Source organism: Carcharodon carcharias, chromosome 19, assembly GCF_017639515.1.
Source record: "Carcharodon carcharias isolate sCarCar2 chromosome 19, sCarCar2.pri, whole genome shotgun sequence".
Taxonomy (NCBI): domain Eukaryota; kingdom Metazoa; phylum Chordata; class Chondrichthyes; order Lamniformes; family Lamnidae; genus Carcharodon; species Carcharodon carcharias.
In genome coordinates, this window is record NC_054485.1 from 3,225,226 (window position 1) to 3,251,431 (window position 26,206).

Below are 26,206 nucleotides of genomic sequence, written 5' to 3' on the forward strand. Positions count from 1 at the left end.
CCAATCATATTATTATTTTCCAAGTGTCTAGTTATCAAATCCTTTATAATAGATTCTAACATTTTCCCTCCTACTGATGTCAAAATAAGAGGTCTGTAGTTCTCTGTTTTCTCTCTCCCTCCCTTCTTAAATAGTAGGCTACATTTGCTCCTTCCAGTCTAGAGGTATCTTTCCAGAATCTATATAATTCTGAATGATATGTATCCACTATCCCTTTAAACACTCTGGAATGTAAGTCATCAAGTCCAGGGGATTGATTAACCTTCAACCTAATTAATTTTTTGAGTACTAACTCTTCAATAATACTAATTTCTTTCACAAGCCCCTTGGTTCACTAGTATTTCTGGGAGATTTTCTGTATCTTCCTCCGTGAAGACAGACAAGAAGTAATTGTTTAGTTTCTCCACCAATTCCAATTTCTCTATTCTCCATTAGAAATTCTCCTGTCTCCGCCTGTTATGGGCCCACATTTGTCTTTGCTAATCTTTTACTTTTCACATACCTAAGGAAGCTTGTACAAGTCCGCCTTTGTGTTTCTTGCTAGCTTGCATTCATATTCTCTTTTCCCTTTCTTTATCACTTTCCTGGTCCTCCTTTGCTGGATTCCATATTTCCCACAACCCTCAGGCTTACTACTTTTTCTGGCAACCTTATAAGCTGCTTCCTTTGACTTAATGCAATCTTTAACTTCTTCTGTTAGCTATGTTTGATTCACCTTTCCTGTTGAGTTTTTGTGTCTTTGAGGAATGTATGCTTGTTGTAGACTATGTCATACTTCTTTAAATACTAGCCATTGCCTGTCTACCATCAAATTTTTTAGTGTAGTTTCCTAATCCAGCATAGCCAATTTGCACCTCAGATCTTCATAGTTTCCTTTGTTCAGATTTAAGACTCTAGTTTCAGAATCAACTATATCATTTTCAAACTTAGTGACCATAATATGATAGAATTTTACGCTATTTCCTAAAGGCTCCTTTACAGCCTGGATATTAATTAGCCCTTTCTCATTACATAATACTAATCCAAAAATAGCTGGATCCCCACTTGGCTCTTCAACAAGCTGTTCCAGAAGCTGTATTACCCATGTTACATGCAGCTCTAATTTCCTGATTTATACTGTGCCCATCGTTACTGCTACAGTTTGGGGGCTTATCAACAATTCCCACCAATGTTTGCTGCTGCTCGCTGTTTTGTAGCTCCACCCAAACTGATTCTACAGCTGCTTCTACACCTTGATCCTTCAATCAAAGATCTTCTCTTGTTAATGTACTGATCTTGTCATTTATTAGCAGCATCACTCCACATCCTTTTCCTTTTGTCTATCCTTCCTAAATGACAAATATCTTTGAATATTCAGTTCCCATATCTCCGTAGCGGAAATTAAATCATAACCAGCTACCTCTATTAGCCACTGGGAATCATCTACCTTGTTGTGAATGCTGCATGAATTCAGATAGGGTGCCCTTCACTTTACCTTTTTAACATTATTCTGCATTCTGATCCTATTTGATATTTCCTTTCGCTTTGTCTGCCTTCGAATTTCACCTATAATTTTCTACTTCCTGTTACCAGTTTTGCTTCCCTCCAAACTGAGCTCCTTCTCAGGTTCCTATTCCCCTGACAATATAGTTTAAACCCACCACAATAATGCTAGCAAATCTCCCTTCCAAAGATGTTAGTCCCAGTCCTGTTAAAGTGCAGCCCATCCAGCTCATACAGGTCCACTTGTCCCTAAACCAGTCCCAATGCCTCAGAAATCTGATGTCTTCCCTCCTACACCAGTTCTCAAGCCACATGTTTAATAATTCAATCCTCCTAATCCTATGCTCACTAGCATGTGGCACTGGGATTAATCCTGCGATTACTGCTTTAGAGGTCCTGCTTTTCAATCTGCTCCCTAACTCCTTAAGATCTGCTTTCAGCACCTCACCCCTCTTCCTACCTACATCATTGGTACTATGTGGACCATGATCTCTGGCTGTTCGTCCTTCCCCAGAAGAATATCCTGAAGCTGTCCTGTGACATCCTTGACCCTGGCACGAGAGAGGCAACATACCATCCCAGAGTCACATCTGTGGCCCCAGGATCATCTGTCTATTCCCCTAACTAACGAATCCCCTATCACTATTGCTCATCCACTCTTCTTCCTCAACTCCTGTACAGTCAGCCACCTGTGGTGCCATAGACTTGGCTCTGGCCGCACTCCTCCAAGGAACCATTGCCCTCACCGGTATCTAAAATGAAAAACCGGTTAGCGAGCAAGATCGACTCAGGGGACTCCTGCAGTATCTGCCTGGTTCTTTCATTCTGCCTGGAGGGCACTCATGCCCTCCATGCCTGCATACTCCTCGCCTGCAAGGTGACCACCTTCTTAAACATACTATCCATAATCCTTTGCCTCGTGGATGCACAATAGTGACTCCAGCCTTTGATTGAGTTCTGAAACCCAGAGTTCAAGCTTCTGTTGTTGGTGATACTTCCTGCAGATTTATTTGTCTAGGACACATGGTGTATTCATGACTTTCCACAGGTCACAGGATGTACATTCTACTTGGCTGAGCTGTCCTGCCATACCTTAACTTCACAAATTATTTATTATGAGGAGGATAAATAGAATAGCTTACCAGTTACTCACCAATCAGCTTCTTCCTCTATACAGAAGTAAGATTCAAATACTGGAGGCCTAAAAAGGTAGAAAAAGGAAAGAACACCTCCTTCCCCTCTTCAGCGAACTCCCTCACTCACAAAACTCCCAGCTACTTGCTCTGTCCAAGCCATGCTCCATTTACAAGCTGTACTGAGAGCCCTGTTTATAAGCTAGCTGAAACGCAGATAAGTCAAGTCAGCTATAGCTATTTGTAACCTGTATATACAGCTACATATAAGATGCTGAGGGGAATTGACAGGGTGAATGCTGGGAGGATGTTTCCCCATGTGGGAGACACTAGAACCAGGGAACACAGTTTAAAAACAAGGGGTCTCCCATTTAAGATGGAGATGAAGAGATTTTTTCTTCTCTCAGAGAGTCATTGTTCTGTGAAATTCTCTTCCCCAGAGAGCAGTGAAGGCTGAATCATTGAATATTTTTAAGGCTGAGTTAGATAGATTCTTGATTGATCATAAAGATTGCAAGAATCCTCCCCTCAGGCCTTTCAAGAATGCTTTCAGCATCTCCAACCCTGATTGCTGACCTCCACCAAGCTGTCCAATCTCCCCACAGCCCCTCCAATTGTCCCGCTGGGTCCCCAGATGTGGCCTCCTGCTACTAGCCTCCCTTTGTCCACCAGCTGAGCTGTCAATTTGGCCGGCTGCTGGGCAGGGTAGCTGTAAAATATTTTAATGAGAATGTTAAGATCAGCAGGGCCTCCATGTTCCTGGCCTCGCTGGCATTCTTGGCCAATTTTGGCCTTTTGCCACCCCCTCACCCACCCCAGCCCCAAATTAATGTCAGTCATTGTTTCCACTGGTTGTTATGACAGTATTGTGAAGGCACAATTTTAAAATTATCACATTAAAATAAACTGAAAATATTTTGTTTGTTTAACTCAAAGAGTTTTAAAGTATTTTGAATTAAGATATTTATGGCATTTTGATTCATTGTGTTATTATTGTTTATATCTAATTCTACTTGCAAACACTTTGAGCAATGATTTATGACAGTGAATTCCGAATGCTAGACTCACTTTATTAAAGAATATTTCTCTAAATTTACTTCAATTCTTTTTATGATTATATTAAATTTGTGACTACTTGCAATCACCTTCCTAATCTGTGGATAAAATCTATCCTTACCTTTTCTTATGATCTTTTCCAATGTTTTTACATCTTTACAGCAACTATTTGTGAAGAATACTCCATATTCCAACTGCAGCCAGGTTATGGCTCTTTTACAATCTCAACATTACCTCACTTTGTTTTTATATTTTATACCTGTAAAAATTGAAACACACGTTTTGTTTGGGTTTTGCCCCTCTGTTCCTTTAATTAATTCTAATTCTTACTTCCAAAATGTATTGCATTCCATTTTTCTACACAGAACTGCATCTATCACCTATTTCCTCCCACGTTTAATGTTTCCTACATGGGCATGAACTTGTGTGTCCTTTTTTCTGTCGCTGGTCATTAATTTTGTCTGTAAGGAGGCTTTCTTACCCTCAGAGTGATTGTCCCAACTAAATAATTCCAGCAGGAATCTACTTGTGAATTTTAAAATAAATTATTTATTAGCACACACTTATCCCAGATGTTTAAAATGCAACGCCTCACTCACTCGTCTCACCCACAGTATGACATACACAAAGATTAGATACAGATAAAGGTAGAAAAACATGGTTACAATTTATAATTATCTCAGTCTCGTTTGTGGCAGGCCTATAGTTTCTTAGATGTGTTGAAGCTTTATTTGAAGCGAAGGTCTTGTAAAGTAGTGGACTCTTAGTAATCTGCGAGGCTTCTTGTATTCAAATTTCCAGGTGTTTCTCAGGTGAATGCAAAGTTGGAACAAGTTGGAACACGTCCTTCTTCCACTTTCAAGGTATTTCTGTTTATTACCTTGGCTGTTTGGATGACTTGCAGCTAGTTGCTAGCTTTCTAATGGAGTTTCGTCTGCAGATCAGCTTCTTGTTGTTTGTTTTAAAAGCAGACTACAAAATACCTTCTTCATCATGTGACTTCCACCAATAGGGTGAGTGGTTTGGTTGATTATACATCCTGTGGATTTCACAACTTGAGTGTTTGAGACAGCTAGAGTCTTTGTATTTGTAAGAACTATTCAACTGATAATATATTTATGAATTAGTTTCAGGAAATGGGAATAGAGGCAACATCAGTCTGGAGGTTTCCTTTTGACCCTTTTGAGAAAGGGAGTGGTTCCAAATGCACAGGAAAAGTCAGGTGATCCTTTGGCGGTTAATTGGTCATAAGGTGCTTTAGGATGTCCTGATTGTGAAAGGTGCTATATAAATGCAAGTCTTTCATTCTCTCATGTTGACCTTTTATAATCTTCATCACAATTTCCCACACCCACCATTTTAACAACATCAACAAGTTGTGATATTGTTTTCTCAATTTTTAAGTTTGGGGGGAGTTGGCTTTATTGCTAAACTAATATTTAACAAGAGCTATAGAGACATATCATAGCTGACAGTAATATATGACACGGAGAATCATAATGCTGAATCAGTGATTGTGATATTAAAGTCACAAGTGAATTAAGGTCAGCCTCACGTAGCAACATTATCACTCCACTTAACTTTAGCCAAGATACTTTATTTACAACATTTGGAATATGTAATCAATTGTTAATATAATAAATGCTGCATTAATGGTTTTTAACTTAGTAAAACCGGAGAACACTACCTGGAGATATCACTTCTTAAAATGATATTAAATCAAATGATTTTTTGTGGGGGTAGTGGGAGGCAGGTCTCTCTGTAGCAGTTGGCGTACTATGTACAGTTTTGGTTTCCTTACGTAAGGAGAGCAGGTTGGGCCTATATACAATGGAGTTTAGAAGAATGAGGTGTGATCTTATTGAAACATATAAGATTCTGAGGAGGTTTGACAGGGTAGATACTGAGAGGATGTTTCCCCTACTGGGGGAATCTAGAACCAGGGGGAGCAGTTTCAAAATAAGGTGTCTCCCATCTAAGGCGGAAATGAGAAGGAATTTATTCTCTTAGACAGTCGCTAATGTTTGGAATTCTTTCCCCAGAGACCAGTGGAAACTGAGTCATTGAATCTATTCAAGGCTGAGTTAGATAGATTTTTGTTCAACAAAGGAGTTAAGGGTTATTGGTGGGGGGGACGGTTGTAGGGGAGGGAGGAAAGTGGAGTTAAGATCACAATCAGATCAGCCATGATCTTATTGAATGGCAGAGCTGGCTCGATGGGCTGAATGGTCCACTCCTGCTCTTATTTCTTATGATTTAGTTTGTTTCGCGTACTGATGTTGAAGAAACTTAATTTGAAATTGAGAACAGATTTAGAGGCAATATTAAATGTTGCTTCACACAAATCCTTTGTTAATGCATTTCCTTTCTGGTCAAATGTGGTTTCTCGGGTCTCTTCCCTCATCGACTGCCTTTTCTTTTATTAGCTATTTGCAGAATGGAATCCAAAAACCTAATGGAAACAGAAGTAAAATTGGCATAATGGTGAGTTCCTTTAAGTAACACACAGAATGTTATTATATTGTGTTCATTCTTAAAAACCCTTCTGCTGAGAACTGTATATATTATTGGGTAATACAGTTAAGCATAGAAATTGTTGGTGGTGGAATTAGCGTCAAAAAGTTAATGCATTTAGAGCTCATTCCCCTGCCTTTTATTGTAATTGAGCTAAAAGGGTTGATAAAGGGATGTCCTAGCAATGAGTTAAAGTGCTAATCCATTAATAACTCCAATAGTAATGACTATGCCGCCATGTGATTGGCCTCTGTTCAAACTGGCTCTATTTGGTAACTCAGCAACATACGTCGTATTTAGGATGAAATATCTGTGATGGATTGTCACTTTATAGTTTGGGCAGTGTCAAGATCTGGATGTATCACAGAACAGACTTTTGTTGGAAATGTTGTTTAGTCTAAGAATCAATTATTTGATGTATCTGTAGGAGAGATACTTGAAATGCATTTTATGGAAATTGGCTTGGCCAGGTCAAAAAAATTACTGAAAATCCTTAGTTCTGAGGAGATGCTGCTCTTTCACTGTAAAAGATGACACGATGTAGGTGCGTAACTTGGTGGTACTGGATTAAGTTAGGTAGTGAAACATATTGAGAGAACGTATATCATGAAGTATATTATAATATGCAGTGGGAATATTACCTTCCTATGGTCTTTAGATAAAGGTCTTAAAATGAGGCACTAAGAAGCACACTTTGTTTCATGTTGTTGCTCCTGGTGCAGTGTGTATCTGGTGGAACGCTCCTTGACAGATTGTACATTGTGAGTTGCAGACCTCACAGTAAATTTATATTCCTGTTCACTGCTGAGTCCTTGAAATTATACGGTGCAAATATAGGTTTTGAATTCTTAATGCATTTTTATTCATTTCCTTTCTGCATTGCTTTTACAGAGACATTCAAGAATTAATTTTAAATAAATTAGCATCTTTGATAAAAAAGCAACAGAGAACTTGTATTCCAGAACTTGCCACACCCCTAGCCAAGCTGTTCCAGTACAGCTACAACATTGGCATTTATCCAGCAATGTGAAACATTGCCCAGGTATGTCCTGTACATAAAAAGCAGGACAAATCCAACCTGGGCAATTACTGCCCCACCAGTCCACTCTCAAACATCAGTAAAGTATTGGAAGGGGTCATCAACAGCGCTATCAAGTGACACTTGCTTAGCAATAACCTGCTCACTGATGCCCAGTTTGGGTTCCACCAGGGTCACTCAGCTCTTGACCTCGTTACAGCCTTGGTTCAAACATGGACAAAAGAGCTGAACTCCTGGGGCAGAATTTTGCCATCAGCGAGCAGGGGGTGGGGCCCGCTCGCAAGTGTGTAAAATAACGCTGGATGATGTTGGGCAGAACCCCCGATGTCACCGCGCCCCATTTAAATTTTCAGGAAGGCGGGCGTGCAGCAAAATCAGCTGCGGGCCCCCCGACCTGTCAATGGCCAATTGAGGCCATTGACAGGATCATTTAAACAATTAAAGGACCTGCCCGTCCAACCTTAAGGCTGGTGGACAGACCAGGAGCTCCAGCGGGGAATAGAGAAAACATGAAACCTCATCCAGCAGCGGGAAGAGGTTTCATATAGGTTTTTAAACAGTTTAATAAAGCTATTCTGTAAAATAAGAACATGTTCCCCTCATGTGACATTGTCACATGAGGGGGACATGTTAGGGAATTTTTTCTTTCTATTTTTAATATTTTTCAAAGTTCAGGCGATCTCCCTGAGGCTGCACTTAGCCTCAGGGAGATGTGCGCTCTGTCGTGCTCATGTGGGAAAGTGCACACTCTCGCTTTTGGGGAATCCCCCCCACCGCCCACACAGGGAGCACATAGCGCTTCCCACCGGATGTCACACTGGGCCGGCCTTAATTGGCCCACCCACGTAAAATGGCAGTGGGGCCCACTTCACTGGTGGGCATCGGCTCCCCGCCCGCCGGAGATTGGGTTGGGTCCGCCCGCCCGACATGCAGAAAATTCTGCCTCTGAGGTGAGGTGAGAGTGACTGCCCTTGACATCAAGGCCACATTTGACTAAGTGTGGCATCAAGGAGCCCTGGCAAAACTGGAGTCAATGGGAATCAGGGGGAAAACTCTCTGCTGCTTGGGATCATATCTAACACAAAGAAAAATGATTGTGGTTGTTGGAGGTCAGTCATCCCAGCTCCAGGACATCAGTGCAGGAGTTCCTCAGGGTAGTGTCCTCGGCCCAACCATCTTCAGCTGCTTCATCAATGACCTTCCTTCCATCATAAGGTCAGAAGTGGGGATGTTCGCTGATGATTGCACAATGTTCAGCACTATTCGTGACTCCTCAGATACTGAAGCAGTCCATGTCCAATTGCAGCAAGACCTGGGGCAGGAATTTCCTCTTGGCATGTAGGCATGCACCCGACATGCTTGAGTGTGAAATAGTGAGCGATGACATTGGGTGACTGTCTGACATCATCAAACACTTGCGTGATATTTCAGTCAGCGGGTGCACGCGAGAGTTGGCAGCATGCCCACTGACAATTAAGATGCCTATTAAGGCCATTAATGTATTAATTAACCTGGATTTTTAGCTGTCTGTCCAATGTTACAGTTAGCGGGCGGGCAAATTATGATTTCTGTAATTAAACAAAAAAATTAAAATGCTTGGGCAGAATTTTTCAAATGTACATGTTAGGGTGAGTGAATCCGCTGGATGGACATTTTTTCCGGAATTTTTAAAAATGTTTCATTGGTTTAAAATTCTTCAGCTCCCTGAGGCAGCTTTGTGCCTTCAGGGGGGGTTTCATTGCCCGTTCCCCCCCCGCCCCCCTCGCACACACACAGACTTCAGCGCTCGGCCTCCTCCCACCCCCACCCTGGCAGCGCTGAAATTCTCAACGCGCCTTTCTCGCTGGCTGGCCGTTAGTTGGGGACCAATCGCGGGCAGTGGATCACTTCCTCCCTCAGGCCTCTCTCAGTCCTGACGTCCGATGACCCAAAAATCCTGTCCCTGGACAATATTCAGGTTTGGGCTGATAAATGGCAAGTAACACTTGCACCACACTAGTGCCAGGCAATGACCACCTCCATCAAGAGAGAATCTAACCATTGCATCTTGACATTCAATGGTATTGCCATCACTGAATCCCCCATTATCAACATTCTGGGGGTTACTTTTGACCAGAAACTGAACTGGCCTAGCCATATTAATACTGTGGCTACAAAAGCAGGTCAGAGGCTGGGAATCCTGCAACGAGTAACTCACTTCCTGACTCCCCAAAGCCTGTCCACCATCTACAAGGCACAAGTCAGGAGTGTGGTGGAATACTCCCCACTTGCCTGGATGAGTGCAGCTCCAACAACACTCAACAAACTTGACACCATCCAGGACAAAGCAGCCCGCATGATTGGCACCCCATCCAGAAACATTCACTCCTTCCACCACCGATGCACAGTAGCAGCAGTGTGTACCATCAACAAGATGCACAGCAGGAACTTACCAAATCTCCTTAGACAGCACCTTCCAAACCCATGACCACAAGCTATCTAGAAGGACAAGGGCAACAGATACATTGGAACACCACCAGTTGCAACTTCCCCTCCAAGTCACTCACCATCCTGACTGGAAATATATCGATGTTCCTGTTGCTGTCAAAATCCTGGAACTCCCTCCCTAACAGCACTGTGGGTGTACCTACACCACATGGACTGCAGCAGTTGAAGAAGGCAGCTCACCACCACCTTCTCAAGGGCAATTAGGGATGGGCAATAAATGTTGGCCCAGCCAGCGATGCCCACATCCCGTGAATGAATAAAAAAACAAGAAATTGCAAACAAAACTTCCAAGTGTTTCCACAATTGTCTTAATACAGTAATTTCATGATCATATTTCGATAAGAGTTGTGTGAGAATGTTAAATTCCAGAGCCATTGACTCTGATTTTTTGTGGTCCATCGAATCTTACGATTGGCGGATGGGTGAATCAGCCAGGCGGCCTTTACATTTCTCATGAAACCTCATCCAAGGACAGGATTATTAAATAAAATAAAAATAAAAATCTATGGACAGCATTTTTATCTTTTACACGTTCAGGTGCCTGATTGTGATGCTTGGACATTTTTATACCTACATTTTCAAAACTTCACTTCATGGCTTTTGGGTCTGCACCTCCCTGAGGTAGCACTCTGCCTTCAGGGAGCTTTCTCACAGCGTTTGCCCAGGGAAATATCATCGCCTACCCTCCTCCTACCCCCACCCCGGCAGCGCTGAGCATTCCAGCGCGCATTTCACGCTGGCTGGCCATTAACTGCGGTCAAAGTTGGGGGTCTGTTTCCTGACCGCCCCTGGGCCTGCCGATCGTGCCCACCCACCGAGCTGAAATTTTGATTGCTGTAACATTGGGAAGATTGAAACTACTGTATTCATCCTTCACAAACTCCAGTTCCTAGACAGAAATTCCATTCACCCACCCTGGCTACTGTCTCCAATTAAAGCAGGCTCTTAGCAACCCTTGTGGAAACCTTCATCCACCCGCTTGCTAGATCCAGAGTTAAATATTCCAGTGGTCTTCTGGTTGTCCTTCATCTTCAACCCTGCATAAACTTAATCTTACCCAAGACTCTGCTGTCTGTATCTTAACTTGCACCAAATACCATTCACCCATCACCCCATGTGCTCACTGACTAGTTCCTAGTCTAGCAATGCCTCAGGCTTGCCATCCTTGTTTACAGATCTCTCCATGGCCTCACCCCTACCTTTCTCTGCAACCTTCTCTGGCACTAAAACCCTCTGAGAGTTCTGCCTTCCTCTGAATCTGGCCTCTTGCCCATCCTGACTTCCCTCGCTCCGCTATTGGCAGCAGTGCCTTCAGCTGCCTCAGCTTCAAGCTCTTGAAATTCCTCTTTAAACCCCACCTGTGAAGCACATTGGGATGTTTTAGCAAGTAAAAGGTGCTATATAAATACAAGAAGTTGTTACTGTACATCTTAAGACCACAAGACATAGGAGCAGAAATTAGGCCAATTGGCCCATCGAGTCTGCTCCACCATTCAATCATGGCTGATAAGTTTCTCAACCCCATTCTCCCACCTTCTCCCCGTAACCTTTGATCCCCTTACCAATCAAGAACCTATCTATCTCGGTCTTAAATACACTCAATGACCTGGCCTCCACAGCCTTCTGTGGCAATGAATTCCATAGATTGAATTCCATAGATTGAATTCCATAGATAAGACCTCAGACTATTGAGGCACCTTCATGTTTCAGCAGGAGAGCTGGCCACTGCTCAACAATGACATTGGCTGGGCCTCGGCTGGGAAGATGTCAGTAAATTTATTTTTACTATTTGTCTCTCACAATCACCCTGGTTACACTGAAGAACAGGGAGATGGAGGCAAGATATACCCACTGTCTTTACTAATGAAAAAATGACGCTCGCCCAACACCCAGAAACACTTTCAGCACAAGTTGGGACAAATATATAACTGCTCGTTGAAGTAATCTTGAACTTGATTGTTATCCTGTTAACTACAACACGTTCAGACATGTTTCCTCGTAATGTGAGCCATGTCACATTGTCGAAAACAACAACTATAATTAAAATGATCTTCCTTCATTTTCCTGATTTTACTAGTGACTTTCTTGAATTGACATATAAATATGGCCCTTTAGTCAGCAAGCTCCTCTTCATGTTGCCCTGTTATTTTATCCTCACTCCTTGTAGAGTATTCTGTGGTATAGCTTTTCAGGTTAATTCAACATGTCACCACAGTTTCTGCACCTACCAGATGTTACAACCTTCAACACTTCTCAAGTAGCTAACAATGCACGTAATTATAAAGGAGGAAATGTTCAAGTGAGCAATCTTTGAGTGTAAACATTCAATTTTAAAAAATCTGAATTTTCCTCAAGTTCCTTCATGTAGATTTAAGAAATGATCAGGATTTCATGTAGTGGCACAGCCACCATCAAGTGTATGCTTGGAACACTTTGGTACAAAGGACATGGAGAGACATAAAATATACTATTTTAAAGGGTGTGCAGGAGCAGAGAGACCTGGGTGCATATGTATATAAGTAATTAAAGGTGGCTAGACAGGCAGAGAGAACTATTTCTAAAGCATGCAGTATTCTATGTTTCATTAATAGGGGCATAGGGTACAAGAGCAGGAACGTTATGATGAACTTATATAAGACACTGGTTAGACCTCAGCTGGAGTATTTTGTTCAGTTTTGTGTGCCACACTATGCGATGAATGTGGACGCATTGGAGACAGTGAAGAAGAGGTTTACAAGAATGGTTCCAGGGACAAGACACTTCAGTTATGAGGAAAGATTGAAGAAGTTGGGACTGTTTTCCTTGGAGAGAAGAAGGCTAAGAGGAGACTTGATAGAGGTGTTCAAAATCATAAGGTGTCTGGAGAGTGTAGATGGGGAGAAACTGTTCCCATTTGAAAATGGATTGAGAACCAGAGGGCACAGTTTTAAAATGTTTTGCAAAAGAAGCAAATGCGAGGTGAGAGAAAACTTTTTCACACAGCGAGTAGTTAGGGTTTGGAATGCACTGGAGGCTGGTTCGATCGAGGCATTCAAGAGGGCATTGGATGATTATTTAAATAGAAACAATGTGCAGGGTTATGGGGAAAAGGCAGGAGATTGGCACTAAGTTAAAACGCTCAGATAGCCGGTGAGAACGATGGGCCGAATAGCCTCCTTCTACACCGTAACAATTCTGTGATTCGGCAAACCTGGGCTCATCACTTTCAACTCACCATAGGGTAACTGTGGGGCCTCCTAAGGTCTCAGGCCTGACTTGGGTTCCCCCCCACCTCCTTTCTGCCAGAGGTGAGGAGCAGATCTTTCAGCAAACAATGCGATTGCCATCCTGCCAAAGGGACCAATGGATACAGCCTCTTCTGGAGCACTGTGAACTGGGGTATGGAGTGGTTGGTGGGGATGTTGGAGGTGGAGGTGGGGGCTGGGGTGGGGGCAGGGGTGGGGGTGGGGGCAGGGACGGGGGTGGGGGGTGTGCCTCAGATGTTCGCTCAACCCTATAAAGGTTCATGAACCCTCCCTCAGCCCCCACCCCCCCCCACCCCCCCACCGCCATCCTGCTATCTTCCAAAAAACATCATGAGCTCGGCAAGTCAAATTTTCTGTTTTCATTGGAGCAGGTGAAGCTGAACATTGCTCCTCACCAATTTAAATCTGTCTTTATTAGTCAGGGGTGGGGGTTCAAGTGCAGGTGGTGATGGCATAGTGGTATTGTCTTTGGGCTAGTAATCCCGAGGCACAGGGTAATGCTCTGGGAACCCCCTGGTTCAAATCCCACCACAGCAGATGGTGAAATTTAAATCCAATAAAAACCTGGAATTAAATGTTTGATGGTGACCATGAAGCCATTGTTGATTGTTGTAAAAACCCATCTGGTCCACTAATGTCCTCTGCTGTCCTTATCTGGTCTGGCCTCAACAACAATATGGTTGACTCTTAAATGCCCTCTGAACAAGCTCAGTTAGGGATTGGCAGTAAATGCTGGCCTAGCCAGTAACACCCACTTCCCATGAATGAGTAAAAAAAAGGTATAAGAAAACAGGTGAACATTGTAAGTTGTTTTGCTTTAGTATGCAGTTTCAAAACTTCAGCAGTATATTGAAGCTTTGGTCATTATTCAAAGCTAATTTCAGAATTTCAGGCTCTGAATTATGAAGAAAGAGTCAGAACTGAATTTATTTTTTATCATAGAGGAAAGAATGAGAACAGAAATCCAGATTTTCAAAATTTTGAGAAGAAGGGACATTACAGATGTAATCAGGTTACTTTTAACTTGCACTGTCAGCGCTGAGCTACAGGATATACGTATAAAATTATCAAGCCTCTGGCAAGGATTGAGATTAGAAAGAAGCTTTTATTCCTCGCAGAAAAGTGGAAGTATGAAATGGACTGTCACATGAAAAGTGAATGCGCTACTGACTAGAACTTGTTAGAAAAGAGCTGCATTAAATGCTGCATTAATTTAAGGAATTAAATGACCAATACAAGAGCTTCTTCTGGAGCTGAAATGCTTGACCTCCAACAATCACAACCATGTTCCTTTGTGCTAGGTATGACTTCAATCAGTGGAGACTTTTCCCCTGATTCTCATTGACTCCAGCTTTGACAGGGCTCCTTGATGCCACACTCGGTCAAATGCAGCCTTGATGTGACTGTCAGTGAGGCAGGTAATGGGACCGAGCAGACAGTAGTGGAGGATCCTCAGATTTGGCAATTGTCAAACAGGTTTGAGGTGCTCACAACCTGTGTCAATGAAAGCGAGGTCTGCAATATGGATGAGCTGACTGGCCTTGGCACTCTGTTACAGGAAGCCGTTCAAGTGGGGGGAGCGAAACGGAATGTTGTGGTAGTTGGGGATAGTATAGTGAGAGGGATTGACACCATTCTCTTCAGCAAAGAGCGCAAACCTAGATGCCTATGTTGCCTGTTCTGTTCTGATGAAGTCATACGGACTCGAAACGTTAACTGTCTTCCTCTCCGCAGATGCTGTCAGACCTGCTGAGTTTTTCCAGTTATTTTTGCTTTTGGTCTAAACGGCTATGTTGCCTGGCCAGTGCCAGGGTTCGGGACATCTGCTCAGGACTGGAGAGGAACTTGCAGTGGGAGAGAGAGGATCCAATTGTCTTGGTCCATGTAGGTACCAATGATATAGGTAGAACTGGGAAGTCAGTATGAGGAGCTACCTCAAAGGTAATCTCTGGATTATTACCTGAGCCATGTGCAAATTGGCATAGGGAAAATATGAGTAGCAAGACAAATGTGTGGCTCAAAGACTGGTGTGGGAGAAGTGGGTTTCGGTTTGTAGGGCACTGGCATCAGTACTGGGGAAAGTGGGGGCTGTATTTTTGGGATGGTTTACACCTGGACTGTGCTGGGATGAGTGTCTTCACAAATCGCATAACTAGGGAAGTAGAGACAGCTTTAAACTAAACAAGAAGGGTAAGGGATCAAGTTTGGGTAGAGGTAGCAATTCAAGGTGCAGAGTCAAGGCCGGAGAGCAAAATAGTAATATGAGAAATGGGGGTCAGAGAATGGCAGGGAGGGACAGTGAGAACAAACCTAAGAATACATCAACAGCCAAGACTAGATGTTACAAAGGTAACAAAAAGACAAAACTGAAGTCTCTCTATGCACATAGCATTCATAACAAAGTAAATGAATTGATGGCCCACATTGAAGTAAATAAATATGATCTGATAGTGATTACAGAAACATGGCTGCAGGACGACAAAGATTGGGTCCTTAATATTGAAGAATCCATGACATTCAAGAAGGATAGGAAGCCAGGTAAAGGTGGAGGGGTAGCACTGTTAATCAAAGAGGACATTGGTCCAATGGTTAGAGATGACCTTGGTTTAGGAGATCAGGATGTAGAATCAGTTTGGGTGGAGATGAGGAATAGTGGGGGCAAAAGTGGGAGTGATCTACAGGCCTCCTAACAGTAGCCACAGTGTAGGACAAAGTATTCAAGAGAAAATATTGTGTACTTGAGATAAAGGCATGGCAATAATCATGGGTGATTTTAATCTATATATAAACTGGAAAAATCAGATTGGTAGTAGTAACTTGGATGAGGATTTCTTAGAATCCTTTCGAGATAGTTTCTTAGAGCAGCATGTTCTGAAACCAACCAGGGAGCAGGTTATATTAGACTTGATATTGTGAAATGTGACAGGATGAATTAATGATCTCAGAGTGAAGGTACCCCTAGGTAGCAGCGAACACAATATGATTGAATTTTACATCCAGTTTGAAAGGGAGAAAAGGGGGTCTAAAACAAGTATCTTAAACTTAAATAACGGCAACTTTGTGCCGATGAAAGCTAAGCTAGCTGAAGTGAACTGGGAAACTAGGCTAGAGGATAGATCAATAGAGAAGCAGTGGCAGACATTTAAGTGGATATTTCAGAATATTCAGAATAAGTACATTCCTACTATAAAGAAAAGTTCTAAGGTGAGGACACACCATCCATGATTAACTAAAGATGTTAAGGAAAGCATCAAACTTAAGGAAAAAGCATACAACTCTGCAAAGATGAGTGGCAGGACAGATAATTGGTCAGAATATAAAGCAGAAAATGACAAAAAGATTAACCAGGAGAAAGAAATTAGAGTATGAAAGGAAGCTAGCTAGAAATGTAAAAACAGATAGCAAGAGTTTCTACAGGTACTTAAAAAGGAAAAGAGTAAGTAAAGTGTGTGTTTGTCCTCTAGAGGGTGACAGTGGGGAATTAAGGAAGGATGTAAATGCACTGGAGGCGGTTCAGAGGAGGTTTACTAGATTGATACCTGGAATGAGTGGGTTGTCTTTTGAGGAAATGGCAGGAGAAATGAACAAATATTTTGCATCAGTGTTAACTACAAAGGGTACAAAAAACTTTCCAGTAATAGCTGCAAATCAGGAAGTGAAAGGGAGAGAGGAACTTGATGAAATTGAAATCACTAGGGAAACAGTACTGAGCAAACCGATGGGGCTGCGGGCTGACAAGTCTCTGGGTCCCGATGGATCACATCCTAGGGTCTTAAAAGAGGTGCCTAATGAGGTAGTAGATGCATTAGTGTTAATTTTCCAAAATTTGCTAAATTCTGAAAAGGTTCCATCAGACTGGAACGTAGCAAATATAACCCCTCGATTCAAGAAGGGAGGGAGGCAGGAAACAGGAAACTAACTTGACATCTGTCGTGAGAAGTTATTAGAATCGATCATTAAGGAGGTTATAGCTGGGCATTTAGAAAAACTCAAGGCAATAGTGAAGAGTCAGCACGGTTTTGTGAAAGGAAAATCATGTTTAACCAATTTATTGGAGTTTTTTGAAGGAGTAACATGTGCAGTGGATAAAGGGGACTCTGTAGACATATTGTACTTGGATTTCCAGAAGGCATTTGATAAGGTGCCACATCAAAGGTTATTATGGAAAATAAAAGTGCATGCTGCAGGGGGTAACATATTAGCGTGGATAGAAGATTGGCTGGTTGGCAGAGAGTATGCATAAATGGGTCTTCTTCGGACTGACAGGATGTGATGAGTGGAGTCCCACAGTGGTCTGTACTGGGGCCTCAATGTTTTATGTTTTATTCAATGACTTAAATGAGGGGAGTGAAGACATGGTAGCTAAATTTGCAGATGACGCAAATGGAGTTAGGAAAGTATGTTGTGAAGAGGACATGAGGAGGTTGCAGATGGATATAGATAGGTTGAGTGAGTGGACAAAGATCTGGCAAATGGCGTTTAATGTGGAAAAATGTGAAGTACAAAAAAGCAGAGTATTACTTAAATGGAGAACGGCCGAATAATTCTGAGGTACAGAGGGATCTAGGTGTTCTAGTACATGAGAAGGATTGAACATAAAAGTAAGGATGTTAAGCTTCAGTTATACAGAGCATTGGTGGGACCGAATCTCGAATACTGTGTGCAGTTTTGGTCTCCTTATTTAAGGAAGGATGTAAATGCACTGGAGGCGGTTCAGAGGAGGTTTACTAGATTGATACCTGGAATGAGTGGGTTGTCTTTTGAGGAAAGGTTGGACAGACTGGGCTTGTTTCCACTGGAGTTGAGAAGAGTGAGGGGTGATTTGATTGAAGTTTACAAGATCCTGAACGGCCTTGACAAGGTGGACGTGGAAAGGATGTTTCCTCTTGTGGGTGAGTCCAGCACTAGGGGGCACTGTTTTAAAATTAAGGGTCGCCCTTTTAGGACAGAAGATGAGGAGAATTTTTTTCTCTCAGAAGGTTGTGCGACTTTGGAATTCTCTGCCTCAGAAGACAGCGGAAGCGGGGTCATAGGTTATTTTTAAGCCAGGGGTAGATAAATTCTTGTTAGGCAAGGGAATCAAAGGTTATCGGGGTTAGATGGGAACATGGAAATCGAAACACAAGAAGATCAGCCATGGTCTTATTGAATGGTGGAGCAGGCTCGAGGGGCTGAATGGTCTACTCCTGTTCCTATTTCTTATGCTCTTATGTTCTTATATCAAGGGGAGTCAATCTCCCCTCACACCAGGAGTTCAGGTCTTTTGTCCATGTTTGAACCAAAGCGGTAATGAGGTCACGAGCTGAGTGGCTCTGGCGGAACCCAAACTGGGCATCAGTGAGCAGATTATTGCTAAGCAACTGCTGCTTGATAGCACTGGTAATGACCCTTTTCATTACTTTACTGCTGATTGAGAGTAGACAAATGGGGCGGTAATTGGCCAGGTTGGATTTGTCTTGCTTTTTGTGTACAAGACATACCTGGGCAATTTACCACATAGCCGGGTAGATGCCAGTGTTGTATCTGTACTGGAACATCTTGGCTAGGGGCGTGGCAAGTTCTGGAGCACAAGTCTTCAGTACTATTTCCAGAATATTGTCAGAGCCCACAGCCTTTGCAGTATCCAGTGCCTTCAGCCATTTCTTGATATCACGTGGAGTGAATTGAATTGGCTGAAGACTGGCATCTGTGATGCTGGGGTCCTCCGGAGGAAGCCGAGATGGATCATCTACTTGGCTCTTCTGGCTAAAGATTGTAGCAAATGCTTCAACCTTATCTTTTGCACTGATGTGCCGGGCTCCCCCATCACTGAGAAGCCTCCTCCTCCAGTGAGTTGTTTAACTGTCCACCACGACTGGATGTGGGAGGTTTGCAGAGCTTAGGCCTGATCTGTTGGTAGTGGGATCGCTTAGCCCTGTCTATCACTTGCTGCTTATGCTGTTTGGCACGCAAGTGGTCCTGTGTTATAGCTTCACCAGGTTGACACCTCATGCTCCTGTCATGGCCTCCTGCACTCTTCATTGAACCAGAGTTGATCCCCAGGCTTGATGGTAATGGTAGAGTGGGGGATAGGCCAGGCCATGAGGTTACAGATTGTGTGCGAGTACAATTCTGCTTCTGCTGATGGCCCACAGCACCTCATGGATGCCCAGTCTTGAGTTGCTAGATCTGTTCGAAAAGCATGGTGATAGTGCCACACAACACTGTGGGTTTCTGTGATCACTGAACTTTCACTGTGATCTGAGTTGTGGGAGAGGAGAGCTGTATGTCTCTGATGAACTCAGGCTTCATTTCAGCAGCAGAGGCACGTCCTGGTGATGCCACATGGGATGTCCATGCTATTTTAACCCAGGCCTGACTAAGGCCTGTATCATCTCTAACCTGCTGAAGGCAGCAAGTCTCCTCATCACAGGGGACCCAGGATTGCGACCTAGAAACAGAAAGCTAGAATAAAATATTGCAGATGCTGGAAGACAGCAAGTGCTGGAAAACCTCAGTGGGTCTGGCAATTTCTGTGGAGAGAGAAACAGAGTTAACATTTTGGTCAAATATGACTCTTAGGAACACGGTGAGTGACCATTTTTTTACGTTTTTAAAGGCGCCTTGTGGGTCAGGAGGGACATGAGTGCTCTTAGTGTTGTTGGTCTCCATCCCTTTTTCCTCTCCTTGGTATTCCCTTCTGCTATAGTGATATAAATTAACCCTATTCTTTCCTGACAGCTGCAAACTGTGTGCTTTTCACTCTCTATCTTCCTCCCAAACAAACCCCAGGCTTCATGCACCTAATCCCTGTTTCACCTTGTCTTCTCTTCTATCTTTACAACCTGGGCTGGCCCAGCAATAGTTCTCTGGACCCTACACTTACACATTTCAGCAATAAATGAACCAACGTAACCAAACTGAATTCAATTACTAAAATATATTTTCCCCATTAAATTTGTTTTCAGGTGAGGGCTGTTTATTCCAACAGAGTAAACATCTCTGCTCGATGGAGGAAATACATTCCAATACCATGTATAGTTAAGTAAGTATTACAACCTATTCTCATCGGTTACTTGATCTTTAGGTATTTACCATCCATTTTCTGCCACATTCTGGATGCATGTTAACAATTTGGTAAGCAGTGTTCTGCCAGATTTCCCTCTGCCCCCACACCTTCCTCATCCCCTATCATATCCGCTCTCCCTCCATTTCTAGTGATTGAATGACTTGCTCAGTTTTGAATTTTAATGATGGAACTCAGTCATCTAAGGTATTTCCTATCATTAATGTCTCAGTCATTTTTTTTATTCATTCATGGGATGTGGGCATCATTTAGCTAGGCCAGCATTTATTACCCATCCCTCATTGCCCTTGTTCAGGGGGGTACTCAAGAGGCAACCACATTGCCATGGTTCTGGAGTCACACGTAGGCCAGACAAGGTAAGGACAGCAGATTTCCTTCACTAAAGAGCATTAGTTAACCAGATGGATTTTTACAACAATCAACAATGGTTTCATGGTCATCGTTAGACATTTAATTCCAAATTTTTATTGAGTTCAAATTCCACCATCTGCCCTGGCAGGATTCGAACCCAGGTCCCCAGAGCATTACCCTGAGTCTCTGAATGACTAGTCCAGCAACCAATACCACTACACCATCATCTCCCCCTGGGAATCTAGAATATTATCAAATTGAAAGCTGAGAAAGAATTTCAAGTTTGCTACAATCAATCACAGAATTCATTTTTTTAAAATTCCCGCTTTGTTTTAACGAGTATTGTCAACTCTCCTGCAGCAAACCAGATACTCAGGAAATTGCAGCATAAAGTGCAGTTACCATACGACCAAGGATGTAGGAGATGTAGACCATTTGGCCCATCGAGTCTGCTCCGCCATTCAATGAGATCAGGGCTGATCTGATAATCCTCAACTCCTCTTTCCTGCCTTTTCCCCATAACCCTTGATTCTCTTACTGATTAAAAATCTGTCTATCCCAGTCTTGAATATACTTAATGACCCAGCCTCTACAGCCCTCTGCGGTAAAGAATTCCACGGATTCACTACCCTCTGAGAGAAGAAATTCCTCCTCATCTCTGTCTTAAATGGGTGACCCCTTACTCTGAAATTATGCCCTCTGGTCCTAGGCTCTCCCACAAGAGGAAACAGCCTCTCAAAGATTACCCTGTCAAGCCCCCTAAGAATCTTATATGTTTCAATAAGGTCGCCTCTCATTCTTCTAAACGCCAATGAGTACAGGCCCAACCTCCTCAACCTCTCCTCATAAGAAAATCCCTCCATACCCGGGATTAACTTTTTTGGTCATCTTTTGTTGGTTTTTAAAACTTTTCCAATTCTTTGGTTTGCCACTAATCTTTGCCACATTGTATGTTTTTTTTCTTTCAATTTGATACTATCCTTAACTTCCTTGGTTAACCATGGTTAGTTTATCCCCTTCCTAGAATCCTTCTTCCTCACTGGGATATATCTTTGTTGTGAGTCATGAACTATTTTCTTAAACGTCTGCCATTGTTCATTAACTGTCTTTTCTGCTAAACTTCTTTCCCAGCCCACTCCAGCCAACTCTGCCCTCATTCCATTGTAATTACCCTTATTTAAGTTTAGACAATTGTTTCTGACCCAAGTTTGTCACGCTCAAACTGAATGCTAAATTCTACCATGTTATGGTCACTGTTTCCTAGGGGATCTTTTTTCTAAGATCATTTATTAAACCTGCCTCCTTACATATTACCAGATCCAAAATACCCTGATCCCTGGTTGGATTCACAACATATTGTTCTAGGAAACTGTCCCGAATACATTCTGTGAATTATTGCTCTTGGCTACCTCTGCCAATTTTATTTTCCCAATCTACATGAAGATTAAAGTCACCCATGATTGATATACTGCCTTTTTCACATGCCCTCATTATCTCCTGATTTATTCTCTATCCTACAGTATATCTGTAGCTACTGTTAGGGGGCCTATAGACTACTCCGACCAGTGTCTTCTTCCCCTTGTTATTTCTTTCCTCCACCTATATGAATTCTACAATCCCGGACCAAGATCATTTCTTGCTATTGCATTTATTCCATCTCATACTAACAAAGCTACCCCACCACCCTTTCTTTCCTGCCTGTCCTTCCGAAAAGTCACAAACTCCTTAATATTTAATTTCCTGCTTTGATCTCCTTGTAAGCATGCCTCCATATTGGCTATAAGATCATACCCATTAACCTCTATTTGTACCATTAATTCATTTATTTTGTTTTGAATATTAGTGCATTTAAGTAAAAAGCCATTAATTTTGCTTTTTATCATTTTTCCCCCCCTTTGACCCTATTTTCTGCTTTTTTTTATGTTTGTACATTCTGTCCCTTCCTGTCACACTGTGGAAATCATTACCTAAGTAGCTGCCCTGCAAGGCTGTCATGTCCCCTCTCCAGAACCCTCCCTCCTCTCTTTAGTTTAAAGCCCTCTCTACAGCCCTAGTTACTCGATTCGCCAGGACACTGGACCCAGCACGGTTCAGGTGAAGCCCATCCCACCGGAACAGCTCCCTTCTACCCCAATTCTGGTGCCAGTGCCCCATAAACTGAAACTCATTCTGAAACTAATCTTTGAGCCAGGCATATAACTCCTTGATAAAAACAGAAAACTGCGGATGCTGGAAATCCAAAACAAAAACCTGGAATTACCTGGAAAAACTCAGCAGGTCTGGCAGCATCGGCGGAGAAGAAAAGAGTTGATGTTTCGAGTCCTCATGACCCTTCGACAGAACTAGGTGAATCCCAGGGAGGGTTGAAATATAAGCTGGTTTAAGGTGGTGCATGTTAAACCACCTTAAACCAGCTTATATTTCAACCCTCCCTGGGATTCATCTAGTTCTGTCGAAGGGTCATGAGGACTCGATACGTCAACTCTTTTCATATAACTCCTTGACTCTATTTACCCTATGCCAGTTTGCCTGTGGCTCAGACAGTAATCCCGAGATTATTTCCTCGGATATTCTACTTTTGAATTTAGCTCCTAACTGTTCAATTTTTTTCAGCAGTACCTCCTTTCAAATCCTATCAATGTTGTTGGTACCAATGTGGATGATAACAACTGGATCCCTCCCCTCCCACTCCAAGTTCCCCTCCAACCGATAGTAAACACTGAGCTGCTCAAATCCCAAAGGGAAACTTGAAACAATTGTCTTGCAATTTGTATAAATTTCAAGATGCGTGCCTTGAATTCAGTAGTAATAAGACCCTCAAGGCTTATAGGTTTCTTACAAAACTAAATTAAATCTTTATTAGTAGAAGAAATGATTTTAAGTACATACATCTATCTACAAATTACTACTATGATATCTTCTAAATCCCCTAGTTAATCTAATTCCCAGTTACACTTTTGTTAAAGCAACAGTAAGACACTTAGATTTGAAAAGACCCAGGCAAAGAAACACGGTACCCTGAACAATCCAATTCAAAGTGAATTTTCTTAACTTCAGTTCTTTGCAGACAGCAACTTGTGGTTTAGATTCTGGAGGTTTTTTTTTCATTTGTTGCATCTTAGAATGCCTTCCCTTGCACACAGCCTTCTCTTCTTTATGCAAATTCCCATTGATTCACTGTCTTTGGACTTTACGGGAAGAATTTTCCTGTCGGCGAGCGGGTGTGGGGCCTGCTCGCCAGCACATAAAATGACTCGTGGCGATATCGGGCGTGCGTCCAGATGTCACCACGTGTCATTTAGATTTTCAGTTCGGTGGGCACGCAGCTGACTTGGCTGTGCGCCAGCCAAACTGTCAAAGGCCTGTTAAAAACAAATTAAAACAGTTAAATGAGCGGCCCGTCCAACTAGTGTCAAGCTGGGTGGGCCTTAATTGACCCGCCCACGTAAAATGGTGGCGCAGACCCAATAGGGGGCGCTGATCGGGTTCGTGCTCACTCCCACCTGCCTCCTGCACAACACCCCCTCCCCACCCCCCCACCCCGATGGGGGGAGCATTCAGCCCTACCTCTCTAATAATAAAATTAAAATCTCTCATAGTACCAATTTTAACAGTAATCTTTGGCAAAAATAAACACACCATTTCCTACCTTCTCTTGGCTAGGTGAAACATTTCAATCTCACTTTTGCATTCAAGCTAGTCTGGTCCTATGTTTACCTAATTAACATTTCAAACCTCACTTACCTTCTGTTACATCAAAGCCTTCAGACTAATTGTCTTTAATTCAATTAAGTCACACACACACACACACACACACACACACACACACACACACACACACACACACCCTCCACTATTACTCTACAATAAATTCTAATATCATTATGGAAATTATTATATCTTCCTGACACCCTGAGAAAATGTTCTTAACCCTCGCAGGTAACACAGTCCTTCAGGACTCATGCTCATGGCTGCAGAGAACATACTGTCTTTATACTGTCTCCTACTACTACTGTGTTCCTATTTCGTCCCCCCAGTTGAATGGCTCCCTGTACCAGGTGCCGTGGTCAGTTTGCTCACCCTCCTTGCTGTCCCCACTCTTGTCCACACAGCTTGCAAGAACCTCACACGATCGGCGTATGAAGAGTCTAAAATTTCAAAGTAGTTCAGCTTATGTGGGATCAAAACAATTTTAGTCCTTAGTCTGACAAATAAAGGTGAAGCTACTGTTTGTGCTCAAATGTTTAACTTTGTCCAAATGTTTGTTTCTACTTTATTTAGTCTTCATATTCATAATGGGATTTTGCTTTGTAATCTCTACCCTTTAACTTAAATTCCAATGAAAGGTTTAGCAAGCTTACTGGGTAACTGTGGGCGACTGTTTCCTGGTGACTCTGTCCTATGTAGACTATCTAATGCAGTCAACAAACAGTTCAGTATTTTTCTGTAATGGATCTCTGGCATGTAAATTGTTTACTGCTGAAAGATCTAAACAGGTTAGCAATAAACTTAGTTGATGAACAGAAAATGTTGCTTTGATAGTTGGATTAATTACTCATTTTGCCTCAACAAATAAAATACCAGGGAGATACACACATTACCACACACTGGAACACAAAGATAAGATCTATTCTGCACATGGAAAACAGGTTGCAAAAGCAAACATTTGTCTACTGCAGTCAATCTGTGCTAGTGTAATGGTATTTAAATCCAACAGAGGCTTGTTTGATTTCCGAATGGGGAAATAAAAAATTAGCTAATGATTTTCTAATCAGAAGAATAGGCTCTGAAGTTTTACAAGCACTCTGTCTTGGAGAAACAATGTTTTGACGTTGTCTGTGATTGCTGTGTTTTATAAATGATCACTGTCCATAATATTAAAACTGACTCAAACACAGCCTTGAGATGCAGCTGGGATGGTGGTGCAGCACAGGCAGAGCTCAGTAACAGGATGATAGGAAAGCAGAATGACCCAGTGCAGTAATGGGACACTGAGATGGAGACAGTGGTTAAATTAGAATTTGTAAGAATGGATAATTCCCCCCTAATCTTTCCCCATATGTCCATTCATTCACTGCAACATTTGATTCTGCCCATAGTTTGGCCCATCCCCACAGCCTTTAGGGTTTAGGTCATACTTACACAGTTTGTGTAGATATTGCTATGCTTTTTTTTAACAACAATATATATATCCACCAACCTATAGCCCTTCCCTACCTTGGCTTCACATCCTTCCTACCTGATCACCCTGCACCCTACCCCCCCACCACCCCCACCCCCCACCCCCCAACACCATACCCCACCCCCCGCCCCCCCCAACTTAATCCCTGTCCACACGATGCCAAACTGTTCTTCTCTTCCTTCCAGGCCCCAAACTTCTGACACAAGTTCCCAATCCTAATCAGCTTCCTTACTCCATGTAGCTCCACAACCCCCTGTCTCTCTTCCATTACTGCAGAGCACATTAGCCCACTGTCAGATCTCATCTCAGAAAAATCCAACTCCACAGCCATCAAAGATGGACACCAGAGCTGCAGTGAGCCCGCAAGAGATTGGAGCACACTCAGAATCATTGGGCTGAATTTTCTGCTCCCGCCAGCAGCGGGAATTGAGTTGGCCAGGGGCATTTAATATGGCGGGAGGCAAAGAGTCTGTTTCCCAACGGTGGGATAAACTGTTGGAATTTTGTTCTCCTGACTTTCAAGGTGGGTTAAAGGCGGGTTGAGCTTCCCGACGAATGTTGTCGGGAACTCCATTCCCGTGTATTAGCATCTCGTGCGTGCTCATTAAAAGGCTACTCGCTGGAATTATGTTTGTCCTCCAAATTAAGCTC

General features: G+C 42.7%; 1 protein-coding gene across 1 annotated transcript in view; it reads left to right on the forward strand.

Moving 5' to 3' along the window:
- Positions 1–26,206, forward strand: part of dcdc2b (doublecortin domain containing 2B) — a 68,996-nt gene that overhangs the window by 17,624 nt on the left and 25,166 nt on the right. The window contains exons 3-4 of the mRNA XM_041213185.1: positions 4,473–4,534; positions 19,904–19,980. Coding sequence (XP_041069119.1) covers positions 4,473–4,534; positions 19,904–19,980 — 139 coding nt within the window. The remainder of the gene's footprint in view (positions 1–4,472; positions 4,535–19,903; positions 19,981–26,206) is intronic.